Source organism: Pomacea canaliculata, linkage group LG13 (genome assembly GCF_003073045.1).
Source record: "Pomacea canaliculata isolate SZHN2017 linkage group LG13, ASM307304v1, whole genome shotgun sequence".
Lineage (NCBI taxonomy): Eukaryota > Metazoa > Mollusca > Gastropoda > Architaenioglossa > Ampullariidae > Pomacea > Pomacea canaliculata.
In genome coordinates this window covers 18,881,690-18,895,528 of record NC_037602.1, presented here as the reverse complement: position 1 = coordinate 18,895,528, position 13,839 = coordinate 18,881,690, and the positions used below count along the sequence as shown (strand labels likewise).

The 13,839-nt window shown below is 34.8% G+C and overlaps 1 protein-coding gene across 1 annotated transcript; it reads left to right on the top strand.

The window, feature by feature from the left end:
- Positions 1-21: 21 nt before the first annotated feature.
- Positions 22-13,414, top strand: LOC112553906 (peroxisomal multifunctional enzyme type 2-like). The gene is made up of 22 exons (XM_025221390.1): positions 22-165; positions 1,078-1,131; positions 1,521-1,628; positions 1,781-1,840; positions 2,480-2,548; positions 3,029-3,113; positions 3,410-3,597; positions 3,909-4,025; positions 4,795-4,860; positions 5,257-5,313; positions 5,566-5,645; positions 6,069-6,147; positions 6,866-7,023; positions 7,329-7,452; positions 7,947-8,119; positions 8,665-8,734; positions 9,069-9,175; positions 9,616-9,702; positions 9,854-9,931; positions 10,527-10,677; positions 11,924-12,057; positions 12,446-13,414. The coding sequence occupies exons 1-22, from the start codon at positions 108-110 to the stop codon at positions 12,536-12,538; spliced, it is 2,196 nt and encodes a 731-aa protein (XP_025077175.1). The 5' UTR covers positions 22-107; the 3' UTR covers positions 12,539-13,414.
- Positions 13,415-13,839: the final 425 nt, after the last annotated feature.

The following is a 13,839-nucleotide window of genomic DNA, read 5'->3' as shown; positions in this document are numbered from 1 at the left end:
CTCCCAAGTGTCAAGAACCAGCCAATCGTAGGCCGAGTTGGTAGGTCAATGTCAAGGATATTATTCAGGGTCAATGCTGCCAGGTCAAAGGTGAAAATTCGACAGCTATGGCAGGACAGCTGAGGTTTGACGGAAGAGTAGCTCTGGTCACCGGTGCTGGAAATGGTAGGCATATCGTGTACACACAATATGATCTATTAACTTGTTGCTCTCAACAACTTATACTTTCGTCAAGTGGTTAATTTTGATGATTAATAAGTACCGCTGATTTAATTAAAGGCTGGATCTTCAGACGTTTAAGGATGAAGAGTCCAAAGATCAAAGTGTAATAGAACTAATTTGATGTCAACAAATACCCCTAAAAGTATGCATGTATTAAATGTATACAAAAGTATATAACTAACAACTTCTGTTTATATTGAAGGTTGATATCAATACTACAAACTTATATGTTCTGTAGTACCATGTCTTGTAAATAAGTGGCAGTATAACTGGGTGTGGGTGTGCTTGTATGTGTATATTAATTTATTCTGTCCTTGTTCACATAAGATCGCATGAGCTAAGTTCATTTAAATCCCAAAAGCAATTTTTATCCCATAAGATTAAAAACATTATGCATGGGGTTATGAAATAGTCAGATGTTCTACAGGAAAAGTCTTGAGTTAAAATGAGAAAGAACCAGCATCTTTGTGCACAATTAATATTTCAACATATATATGTACTTGATCCTAAAAAAACTACATTTTTCCAATCAATTTTTGAAGTGAAATAAAGTTTATATTTTTTTGTTGAGTGTCCAGCTTGACTATGACATAGAGTCAGTTGTCTTCTTGAGCAAAATTTCAATTATCCTAAGAAGCAAGAAAAGTAAATGGTAGTTTTGTCCAAAAATTTACATTAATGGCTATTTCAGTAAAGATATTCATCTTCACCGGTAACATAAAACATGAAATTTTGTAATTTTTAAAGGCCAAATTATTAAAGTGCATTTTGTACAGCAACAACACTCAATGATGTAAGGTGTTATTGGTGTAAGGTTATTGGTGATTGTACTTCATTCATCTTTCTCTGGAATAGGGCTTGGCAAGGCCTATGCACTAGCATTAGCAGAAAGAGGAGCTGCTGTTGTAGGTAAGTCTGATAAAAAATGTTATCTTGTTTGTTGATGGTCCATCTCTTATAAACAGTATAACACTCAATTATTTGAGGAATATTGCATTTTCTTACTTTTCATCAACACTTCGACTGCACTTTATTTTTTGCATATACTTTTGTTACTTTTTAAAATGTATATTGGTAGATTTAAATGAAGATATATTTACTAGATAATAATCTCTTACACAATTTGCTCTCGTACTTATGACATTAACATAATATGTGTATGTTTAGGTTTTAATGAATATAATATTATCATTTATTTGCTATTACAAATTTATTTGGAGTTGCTTTAGGTGAAAGGTGAACTACATTTAGTGTATTCTCATTTTCCTACAAATTATTATGTTTGCTGACCATTTCAGTTAATGACCTGGGAGGTGATATCAAAGGTGGAGGCAAAAGCTCAAAGGCAGCTGATACCGTTGTATCTGAAATCCGATCCAAAGGTGGAAAAGCAGTTGCAAACTATGGTAATTGAGTTTATATGGCAGTTTGGGCTTGATTATAGTCTACATTGACTAACCCTAACAAATCCTTATACTGCTTTGTAATCTAGCTTACAACATGAGAGATAATGAAGTGATGTAATTTTAATTACATTTTTTTTTCACTTTTGTTTCAGATTCTGTGGAAGAGGGAGAGAAGCTTGTACAGACAGCGCTTGAAAACTTTGGAAGGATTGGTAAATAAGAGCTTGCTTTGACTCACTGTGCTCTATCTAATCACAACTGTAATTAAGATGGTATTGATTACATTGTTTGTATGTTATTGATGTTTAGTACTATTAACTGATATTAAAAACAAGCTGTAGGAAAGGAAAATAGATATTATAAAAACTAAAATATATTAAAGATTATCAAAATAAATGAAACTTTTAGGCAGCAGGCTAAGAGGTTATCAAGGCCAATACAGAGATTGATGATGATGATGATGATGATGTCGATTTGTAATGCGCAGGTATCCATTCTGAAGAATGCTCATTGCGCAGAAAAAAGAACAAATGAAGAACAAAAAAGTGAACAAATATATAAAACACCAGGAAAAGTAAAAAAAAATGGACAGAAGTGTTTCTTGGTAGTTTAAGACTGGCTTGAAAGAAACAGATGGGTTTTCAGTTTTTTGCGGAACGTGGTTGGTGAGGTGATGGTGGAGAGTGACGATGGCAGAGCATTCCACAGCTTAGGTGCCTCATTTTTGAAGGCCCTGGCTCCAGTGCACTTCTTGTTGGTTGGCAAGGAAAGTGTTCACAGAAAGTGTGCCATTGTTTTTATTAAGAAGTGCATGTCTTAATATTGTATAACTTTTTAAACTATGTTCACAGATATTGTTATCAATAATGCTGGAATTCTCAGAGACAAGTCTTTTCCAAGGATCAGTGATGATGACTGGGGTGAGTAGAAACTTAACTTGAAGAATCATTGAAGCAATTTTTACTTTATTATTTTAAGTGATTGGACTTATTATTATTTATTGCTCATTACACACAAGATACCTCTTCCATTTGTGAGACATAAGCCTTCAAACAATGATCTGATCTCTGGTGCCTAAATAAATGTTTTAACATGGACATTCTTGATTAGTACACAGTGCCAGCTGTAACATTCATGATGTCAAAATATATATATATAAGACCATTAGATCATGGATGTCATCTTTGCTTTTTACATGCCAATGTTTGAAGGTTCATAAACTGTGTGCAATGATGGGCATTGTTAATGCTTGCCATTCTGGCTATGTGATTTATGTACTTTATTCCAAACAAAAGTAAAATCTAATGGAAAATCATTAGCATACATTTGACAGCCAAGTCATAATTAATTCATGATGAAATAAAAGAGCTTAGCAAATTAAGCAAATTTTCTTGTCTCAGACATTATCCAAAGGGTACACTTGAGGGGGTCATTCTTAGTTACAAGAGCTGCCTGGCCGCACTTGAGAAAACAGAATTATGGCAGGTAAGTTTTAAAAAAAAATTCTATGAAGCACATTCTCATTTACTTGAGCTTACATGCAGTCACATATATGCATACACATTTAGACATGAATAATTTCAAGATAATTCATTTTCATAACCAAAAAATCATATACAGACTACATATTAAGATATTTTATTCATACCAGCTTCCAGTACTTAAGTGTGCAATATGCATGGCGTCTTAGTATTTATTTTTATCTTTTTTTTTCTCTTTAGACGGGATGTTGGTTGGAAACATTATGTTTTCATTTGTCATGCTTTTGTTTTGTGTTATAGAATCATAATGACGTCTTCAACCTCAGGCCTTTATGGCAACTTTGGCCAGGCTAATTATGCAGCAGCCAAAATGGGCTTGCTAGGGTTGAGCAATACGCTGTCTAAAGAAGGTGAAAAAAATAACATCATATGCAATACAATCGCCCCTGTTGCTGGTTCACGCCTCACACAGACTGTCATGCCCCAAGGTACAGTTTAAGCTTGCTATTACCATGCATTAACTTGTTTTTTCATAATGTAAATATACAGTTCATAATTTTTATTTTATCACGCATTAACTTTGTTGAGATATCTCACCTTACAAATAGAAAGACTTGCTTTTTGTAGGAAAGGTGGAGTATTTATTTTTTTAACTTAAGAACTAATGCATAGGCTTAAATGAGAAGCTAGTTTACAGTCTGCAGGTCAATCTTTCAGAATATTTTCTGATATCTCTTTTTTAAATATAACCGTGCAAAATAAATATTTTGTCTGAAATAATTTTTTTCTGTTGCTGTAGAATTGGTGGATGCATTAAAACCAGAGTACGTGGCTCCTTTGGTTGTGTACCTCTGTCATGAGTCTTGCCCAGTGTCAGGAAAGCTCTTTGAGCTGGGTGCTGGATGGTTTTCACAGAGTTAGTGGCTTTAATTTGTTCTTTCATGTATGTTAAATTATGCAGCAGAATGTTTCATGTTTTCTGGGCAACATCTCGATCTGTTCTGTCAAAAGTAATTTCAAAGAAGAGGGTATACTAATTATAACATTAAAATCATATTTTGTGTAGACATTGTGTTAACCTTCTAGGATGATGACCCTCAGGTGTATTTTATTGCAGCATAGAAGCTCTGCTGTTGCCCCTGTTTTGTTTTGTTTTCTATTTTGGGGGATCCTGTGTATTTTGTATGCATGCATAAGTGTTGTTTTTTTTATATTTATGCATGCAAAGAAAACATATGGCAATACAGTAGGAGTGCTCAAACTGACTATCCAGATATGTAAAATTACCCAATGTATTAAACAAATTTATTGACAAAAGTATCCCATAATTATATTGTTTGTGGATAAACTAGCTTGTTCTTATAATCTGTACATGACCAGTGTTATTTACAATAGCAGTTTGAAAACAACAACATAATACAACAGGGCTTCTGCTAAGGCTAAATTCTTTGGGGTCCCAGGGACCCCTTCTTAAGATTTTTAAGGGGTCCCTGTTCTTCGCCCAAATTTGAAGGGGACCCCATTGATGAAAATTGAAGGGGTCCTCCGAACTTTTAATGCGTACTGTATGCAATTTTTTGCGTAACCAGAAGCCCTGATACAATAATGTAATATACTAATAAGAACAATAATAGTTTGCTTTTCCGCAGCAAAGAATGTGGTTTATAAAGAAATGTTTGTTACAGCTCGTTTTGAGCGAGCAAAAGGTGCTCTGCTTAGAGAAGGAAATGACTTCGTAAAACCAGAAGAAGGTAGCCTTTACCAAATACCATTATATACATTTATGGGAAGCCCAGCATTTGCTGTTAAGAACATAGGTTAAAAGATGCATCCCATCAGTGGGAAAGTAGTCTATAAGATTAATTGCATCTTCCCTTTTCCCATGGAAAGAATTAATCTTTAGCATTTATCGATAGTTTAATGAGTAAAATAATTTAATCACCTTAACAGGTGTAACACCCCCTTTGATAGAAGTATATGCTCAGGCACCAGCTGTATCAGATGAGATAATAGTTACCCTGAGAAGCTTTTATAGAGAGGGCAAAGCATCTACCTGCATGCCAATAATTAGATTTGCTACTAACTTTGCTGTTTTGATGATGAAGGTATACTAAACCCACTGCCTTCTCTCTTTTTCTTTAATTCAGTGAGAGACAACTGGGAGAAAATAACAGATTTTACAAACAGTGATAAACCTACAACTGGTAAGAATTGGAATTGTCTCCTTAATTGTCATTTATGTCACTTATGTTTCAGCTGGATGTAGACCTTACCAATAGACATTTTGGTGTCTTGAGATTTCACAATATCACTGTTTCTAGAGATGGAACATATGAAGTCTATTTCTCGTGATTTAATTTAAAGTATAACAAGGCTAGGCAAAAAAGAAAAAGAGATGAATTTACAGAAATAGAATGTACATGAACTGTACATCAATAAATGCTGGATATTTTTAGGCAATACAGAATTCCTAGCTACACTGTTGAGCTCTTCAAAAGAGGAGGCACCTAAACAAACAGAGAAGAGAAGTTTGAAGGTATCTTAAATCTTGTTGTTTCCTGCTGCAAAAGTCTTTTTTAAGATCCACAAAAAGTGAAATATGTTCTCAAGTAAATATGTTTGGCTCATTACAAGATACTTAAAATATCTTGGAGTAAATAATCCTTTTCCATTTACAAGATAAGTCCTTCAAACTTTGATATGTACCAAAAACTAAACTTTTTTATTTTGTCAGTTCATAATATGTTTGAGCCATCCAGAAAATCTTGGAGTATGTTTACTTTGGTATGTCATATTCTAAGAGGACTTAAGAAATTTGAGCTGCATAAGTAGCCTGGATTGTTTGCTGTCACGTGCGCTACATTTGGATACTCACTAAAACATCTCTTCATGTCATAGTGTCTACATAACTTGGATAAGCACATAAAAGTAGATACATACAGGTTTTGATGTGTCACAGGAAAATATCCAGAGTTTCCAGCCTCCTCCAGTAACCTTCAAATATACTGAGAGAGAGGCCATTCTGTATGCCTTGGGTGGTGAGCTCTTAACTTTATAATGTGTTGACTTTCAAGTTCTATGGTATATATATATATCTGGTAGAGAGATGGAATTTGTGCTTGGATTTGGTAGTCTGTGAGATCTCTGTGTATACCTATTAAAAATTACTGTTCTGTGAGACAAAGTGAGATGTGAGGAAAGAGAGGGAGCTGTTTCTTGGTACAAAGTTGTATTACTTAAACTACTTAAAATTTGAAAATTATATGCAGATAATCCTTTATTGAGATAATCAGTAGAAGGATTAAAGCTTAAAGCAGCTGGAGTAAAGTCCAGGCCCGCATGCAGGAAGTCTTGATTGGACTATTGTCACGATAGCACATGAAAATTCAGATAAAGTGGCCCTCAATATCCAGCTATCATACAATACAGCAACAAGAGCCCCTGCATCAAAATTTTCAGGTGCTATGATGATATAGTCCAGTTGTGGTTTCCACCATATGAGGCCAGATTGTAGCTTTGGCCATTGCAGTCTAAATTCTGAAGTTCATACAAGCATATTTTAGTCTAACTGTGGAGAGCAAGAAATGTTTATGGGAAATAATAATTTTAGGTAATGACTTAAAATTTAAAATAAGACATTTTTGATAACTATAGGTTCTTTAGAGACCTATTATTATCGCAATGTGTGCCATTTTCTATTTGAAAAATATCATTATAATTAATATTGAAGATGTTGCATTCTTTGTTTATTTCAAGTTGGAGTTTCCACACAGCAACCTGATTATTTGAAGTTTCTTTTTGAGCTGTCTGAGGATTTCTCTGTACTTCCCACATTCGGTGTTATCCCAGCCTTTGACACAATGATGAACTCTCTGCACAGTGGCATACCTGGATTTCCAATTGATCCAACCAGGGTATATATTTTGTGAAAGATTCATTTGTTAAAATTAATTCAGCACCATTTTTGACCAGAATCTTTAATTCAACATCCATGTCAATAAGCAAAGGAGAGAGAAATTATGCCCTTCAAATAGTATAATGTACAACGAATATTCTTCAGTTGTTTCCAGTTTTATGTTATGGCATTTTAGACATGTATGTCTTGATTATCTTCATCTTTATTAAAACAACTTTAATTATTTCTGCAAACTTTTTTTGCAGCATTATTCTGTGCTTTAAAAAAAGGGTTGTCCATGATGACGACTTTAATTTTTGGCAGATCCTTCATGGAGAACAATATCTTGAGCTGTACAAGCCCTTTCCAAAATCTGGAGCATTGAAGTCTACATTGCGAGTAGTAGATATTCTTGACAAGGGTTCTGGAGCTTTGATCCTTTACAATGGTTGGAATCTTTATTCATTTCAGTAACTTTCATATTGTGCAAACATACTTGCTTGCATTTGCTTGTATATTTGTATGATGTGTTTCTGTGAGTTTAAGAGAGAGAGGGGGGGATTTGGTGTTTTACGCCGTGTCAGCAACTGAGGCTATATTACGGTTTAAGAGAGAGAGGGCTGGGGTGTGAAGAGAGGAGAGATAGAGGGCAAGTGACCTATTATAAATTATCTTTTGAGATCAGAAAAAAGAAAATGAATCTTGTCCTTTGAAATTTTTTGTCATCATCCAAACCTGTGTATTCTAATTCTTTCCAGCGTAAAAAAAAGCATTTCTTTTAAACTTTTAACAGATCCCATATATGCTTCTTTAAGAAACTTTAGGTAAGTCTTAAAATAAATCATGAGATCATAAAATAATAAAATGCCTATCAGAAAGATATCTGTATGAAACAAAGAAAAAAATCTCATTTTCCAACTTATTTTTCTTCAAATTTTGCAGTACAGACAGTAGATGAAAAAAATGAGCCCGTTGCTTTCAACCAGTTTGGTACCTTTGTAACCAAGGCTGGCAATTTTGGTGGGCCTAAATCGTCACCCGAGGCAAGACTAACAGCAGATCCTCCATCAAGGCCTCCAGATGCAACTATGTCTGAGAAGACCTCTGTGGATCAGGTATGAATAGACTTCAGTTTTACTTAGCTGCTTTTAATTTTCTTTCTCTCTCTCTCACACACACACACACACACACAAAATCTAGTCTTCTTGAACTCATTCAGAACTTTAGGTTGTTGGTCTTCATTATTGATATAGTGATCTTCAAAAAAGTGATAGTTATTGATTGAATTGAGAAGACATAAAAATTTCTTCAACCAAGCAAAACATTTGATGGATAGTAGCATTGTGTGCTAAGAGAATTGACAACATTCAGGAAATTTGATAGGTGTTCCGCCATCATCCTGTCAAAGGGAGGAACATTACAAGACATTAAGATACAAAACTTGCAGACTGTAAGTCATTCATCCATATATTGATTGAAAGTGCATAAACAAAGGCCATGAAAACTATATAGAACAAATATTTTTTTTACAAAAAAACTATTGGGAACTTTGCATCTGAAATGGGTAATATTGAGGTTGCTGAAATAGTAATTGTATGATGTTTTTTTAGTCAAATCTGAAAAGTAATTGTAGTAACAGTTCTTTCTGCTATTGATACAGGCTGCTTTGTACAGACTCTCAGGCGACAGAAATCCTCTTCACATAGACCCTAGCTTTGCTGCCATGGGAGGTTAGTATAATCTTTGTTAGAATTAGATTGTCATTGCCAGGGAAGGGGAAATAAACTTCATCAGCTCTATTTCAATTTACTCTGTTTTGCTTAGATCAGTAGAAGATTTTTGTGGTGCAGATGTATAATTATCAATTGTTCTGTATCATGAAGCTCGCTTATTCTCTTCATAATGTGAAAGAGCATAGCAGAGTACTCCTAATGTAAATAATTAAAATGTGCTGTTCAGAAAAGGCAAAAAAAAAATGTTTACTGTTATTTATTCTCGCAAGAAAATAATTTGTGAATTGTTCTTTTCATCTAGTTAATTTGTTTACCATACATTTTTCACAAGGATTTGCACAGCCCATTTTACATGGCTTGTGTTCCTTTGGCTTTGCTGTGCGTCATGTAATGAAGACATTTGCTGACAATGACATGACGAAATTCAAGGCTGTGAAGGTTAGAATGAATAATGAATGGAGATTTAATGACAACTACATTTTCTGTACTCTGGATGTATACATAGATGTATAATGCCTGCTTGATAAAGCTAATTGTTTTATTTCTACGATTTTAAGATATGTTTTTTTTAATGTGATTTGCTTTTATATAACTCTGTCGTACATATCAGTTTTATTAGTGAATCATTTAATACTTTTGTCTGAAATTATCTTCCACTGGGGAGGTGGAATATACTAATTTTTAACAGATTACATCCTCTTAATTATTACAATTTTAAGACAACAGAGTGCTTCATCAACAGATCCCTCTCATTGCCTTTGCTCCTTTTAGACATGTCCTTTAAGTGCCGCAGCTCTATCAGTGTTAATTTGCCAAATGACATTCAATTTTGTTAGATTAATGACATCTTGACCAAGGACATTCTATTTTGTTTCTAGGTGCGGTTCTCAAAACCTGTACTACCAGGCCAGACTTTGCAAACTGAGATGTGGAAAGAGGCAAATCGTATATTTTTCAGAACAAAGGTGAACACAAGTGTGCATATTTTGTAGGTTTTAATTTCTTTTTTAATTTACTGCACATTTTCTGCGGGGAAAAATTGTTATTTATTTTTGTGTGTTTGTTGTTATAAAGATCGCTCTTACATATTTTCCTCTTGTGCCTCATTTATTTCAGGTTGTTGAGAATGGAAATGTGTGCATTTCAGGAGCATATGTTGATCTAAAAGAAGGAAGTAATACTAGCCAAAAAACAGTAAGTTTTTCTTTTTACATTTCAGCACAGTCTTAGCTCAGGTAAAAACACATTTATCATGAGTAACGTTTATATTATTGATTCTTAATTTCAGGATTCCAAACTATTAAGTTAATTATAAACTTCTTTAATGAGCATCAGAAGCAAAGTTACTGTAATATTGATATTGTTTTTGTTAGCTGGTTAGAGCTTGTTTCTGCTTTTCTCCTTCATCCATCATTTACTAACTCATAATTGTTCTGGTATGTGTTCTAATAAGCTGAAAAAAACCCTAGGGAAATGATTCACACAGATTTGTGCACACATTCAACTACTTCATAAATTAATATTTTGGCAGCAGTTGCTGAATTTTTGATAGGCTTCATATCAGATAAAAGGCTTGAAAATCTTAGGAAACAACTTCCCCCAAATAATACTATTTAGAAGCATTGTTTCATGTGGACCTTTGTAGTCAAAGTTAGCCTGGTAAGTATTTATGCAAGTAGCATATTTTAATTTTTTTAAATACAAGGCGTAGACACTGTCATAAGCAGTTTTTGTAACTTTGTATTTTAAAATTTTCATAATTGCAAGGAGAAAGAACACAATGTTTCAGGTCACTAAGGGGAACAATGATAGTCTCCAGAGTGATGCCATTTTTGAAGAGATGGCAAGACAGATAAAGAGTCGATCTGACCTTACTGCCAAAATCAGTGCCATTTTTTTCTGGAACATTACAAAAAATGGAAAAGTGGCCAACACTTGGAGTGAGTTCAGTTTTAGGCAACTTTTATAATTTGTCATGTTTCTGTTTTGTGTGCTGTCTAAGCATATGTGTGTTCTATTTGTTTACTTGCATACTTAGATAGATACAAAGATAAAAAACTTAGATTACTATCATGAATAACTTCTTAGAAAGAATTGAGTATGTTTATTTTATAATTAGAGGGGTTTATAAGGAGGGCAGATAGGGGTAGGTGTGGGAGCCTGTCATGTCCTTCTTAGGGCAGCTCACTTGTCTTTGGTCCCATCTCCCATCCAGCTCTTTCCAAGAAGCTATTTCATTCAACAGTGGATACACTGGTACTCCATTTCGATGTGGACCAAACCTGATGAGAAGCTGGCAGGTCCCAAACCTCCAGGGAACAAATCCAGGGGCTGTTTACCCTATTATGCAAAAGACTGGAGCCAGGAGACTGCATAAAAGCCACTGGCCCAGCACAGGAAGCGACCACAGCAGTGCATTGTGAAGTGTACCAAGGGTACAGTGAGGCACATAGGACACCCTGGCCATCAACTGCATCCTGACCTGTCTCCAGCTGTCTAGACTTTGTCTTGCCATTGAACCCACAAGGCAGGGAGAGTGAGGCTGATGTACATTTTTCTCTCACTTAAGTCCAGCCTAAGCTGTGACTTCACCCAAGTATAACCTCCAGACCCTGTGGCACAATGGAAGTGGCAAACCAGCAAGTGTGGATACACTCAAACTGAAGTCACAAACCTGCACACAGGCAGCTAAAGGCATAGCACCTTTACCTAGGGAGCTCATGCAACTGAAGCCAGACAAAACATAAATTTATAGAACATAAGGCCAGAATGTCCACCCCTTCCAACATCCTACCATCTCACATATGCTCCCCATGGGCCTGGATTGACCTCATTCGCCCATCACCTCTGGCTCAAAACCCTTAAACTTTTTTTGTGAAGTCAGTCACTAAACTGCGTTTAGCGCAAACTGGTGGGAAAACTGGCAGGCGCATAGTGTAGCAAATGATGGGAAAGCCCACAGCCCACCTACAGGTGGGCAATCTGTAGTGGAGCCCACTACTACCCCACTAGTTTTGCTAGCTGGGTATCAGCCTTCGGTGGATGAATAAACTAACTATAACTAGAGCAGTTAAGGACATTATTAGAGATCTACTGTTTTCTAATGACTGTGTCCTAAATACCAGATGCAGTCTTGCAGCAGTTTCACCTCAGAGTTTATGGTGCTTTTTATTATTTGTCTTACAGCAATTGACATGAAGTCACCTAAGGCTGGAGAAGTGTATCAGGGACAGCCCCGAACAGGCAAAGCAGACTGCACAATAACCATTGCAGATGAAAATTTTATGTCATTGGTGACCGGCAAGCTTGCTCCTCAGCAGGTGAAGATTTTGTTTCTGTTTGTATGGTGTCCCTTATATTTTGGTTCATTACTCAGAACTATAAAATTTAAAGGGATAAGCTGAAAGTTTTGTTTTGTATAAAAGTTCAGCATTCAGCTGAGTAAACAAAGTGTGTGCATGGTAACAAGCATCTGTATATGTGGGCATACGTGCACATGTATGTATGTTATCATAAATAGTGGTATGCTAGATCTATAAGGGTTCTTGCTGGTGGCTGCAAATTTCGGTGAAGAAGCAGTCTGATATTAAAAATAAACATGGGCCTGCCAAAAGGTGACTAATTTTTTTTTTCTTGTAAAAATTAGTTATGAATATAGCAACTGGCACTTGTTGAAAATTTAGTATTTTTGTTTTACTTTTCTTACAGGCATTCCTCAGTGGAAAGCTAAAGCTCTCAGGAAACATCATGTTGGCACAAAAGCTGGGAGAAATACTAAATGCTGTACAAGCCAAGCTCTGAAATGTTCTCTGTAAAGAACACTGTCTTTTATGTTCTCAATCAGATTCTTACAAGTTTATTGAGATGATACTTTAAAAAACAAAATCTTTATGAACAATCATCAAATTATAGTTAGAAAAACTGCAAGATTATTTCATCATTCGATTGTGGATGGCACTATTGTATGCTTACAGAGGCTCTTGTGATGACTTAAGATGCGCTGAGAATTATTGTTGTTGTAAGTTTACTTGATGAAGACAAAGCAATTACACGTTATATAATGAACTGAAAAGAGAAGCACTTGAGCTACTTTAGCTGCAAGATGTTGAAAGGCTTATGGCTGCTCAATATTTACTTTCAACTTGCCGCTGCTACAAATAATCAGTGTTTTTAGATGCAGTCAGTGACATTTAAAGCTGTTAAGTTGTTAATAATTTCAAATTGTTATTGTTTTAAAACTTGTTTACTTGATTCCAGACATTCTTTTGATTTGTTGAATTTTGTTTATGATAATTAGTTACTGTGTATGCAGAGATCACCAGATATGTAATATCCTGATGTCCAAGGGTGTTTTCTGTTGAACAGTCTATTTTAATACATTGTCTGTAGTGTGGACAAGAATGACCCATTTACTGCCTTTTATTGGTTATATTAATTTAACTGTTGACACAGTTATATTAATAAGCTTATTCATGTAGCAGTGTGCACTACTACATGAAGACCATGTACACATTGAGGAAATTAACGATTCTTACTTGGCACGAAATTTGATAATTCCAAATTATTCTAAATATATCTTAACAGATCAGATTTTAAGGGTATGTTTATTTATCTTGCACCTACAATATTTGACTGTTTTATATTGTTGTAATGATTCAGTAAAGTGATTTGCTGAAAGAAAGATGTATGTTATCTGCAAGTTAGAGACTTGTTTATCATCATACAATCTTTGGTCACACTCTGTCAGCAGTAGTGCTCAGAATTACTATGCACTCAGAATAATAGATTCAGCATTAACAAAGGTATTAAATATTTTTTAAGTATACTTTCAGCAGAATATTTTAGATTCTTTGCACTTGTTAAGCCATGTTGTAAATAATCCTGGTCCAGTGCATTAAGCTTGAATTTGACAAGTGGTTTTTGTTGAAACTTTAGCAGAAATGTTTTCTAAATGTAATTAGAAAAAACATTTTCTGATGAGTGAAATTATTATTTTATATATATAGGTACTACTTCAGTGATGCTCTGAGAAATATCTTTTATAAACACAATAAAGACAAAACACTTTTTATTGGAAACTAAAAAAAGTAGCATCATGGCTT

Coding starts and splice junctions, on each gene's coding strand:
- LOC112553906 (XM_025221390.1), top strand. CDS start 108: ATGGCAGGACAGCTGAGGTTTGACGGAAGAGTAGCTCTGGTCACCGGT. Junction 4,861..5,256: donor CTTCGTAAAACCAGAAGAAG/GTAGCCTTTACC, acceptor TCTTTAATTCAG/TGAGAGACAACTGGGAGAAA. Junction 8,120..8,664: donor AGAAGACCTCTGTGGATCAG/GTATGAATAGAC, acceptor CTATTGATACAG/GCTGCTTTGTACAGACTCTC.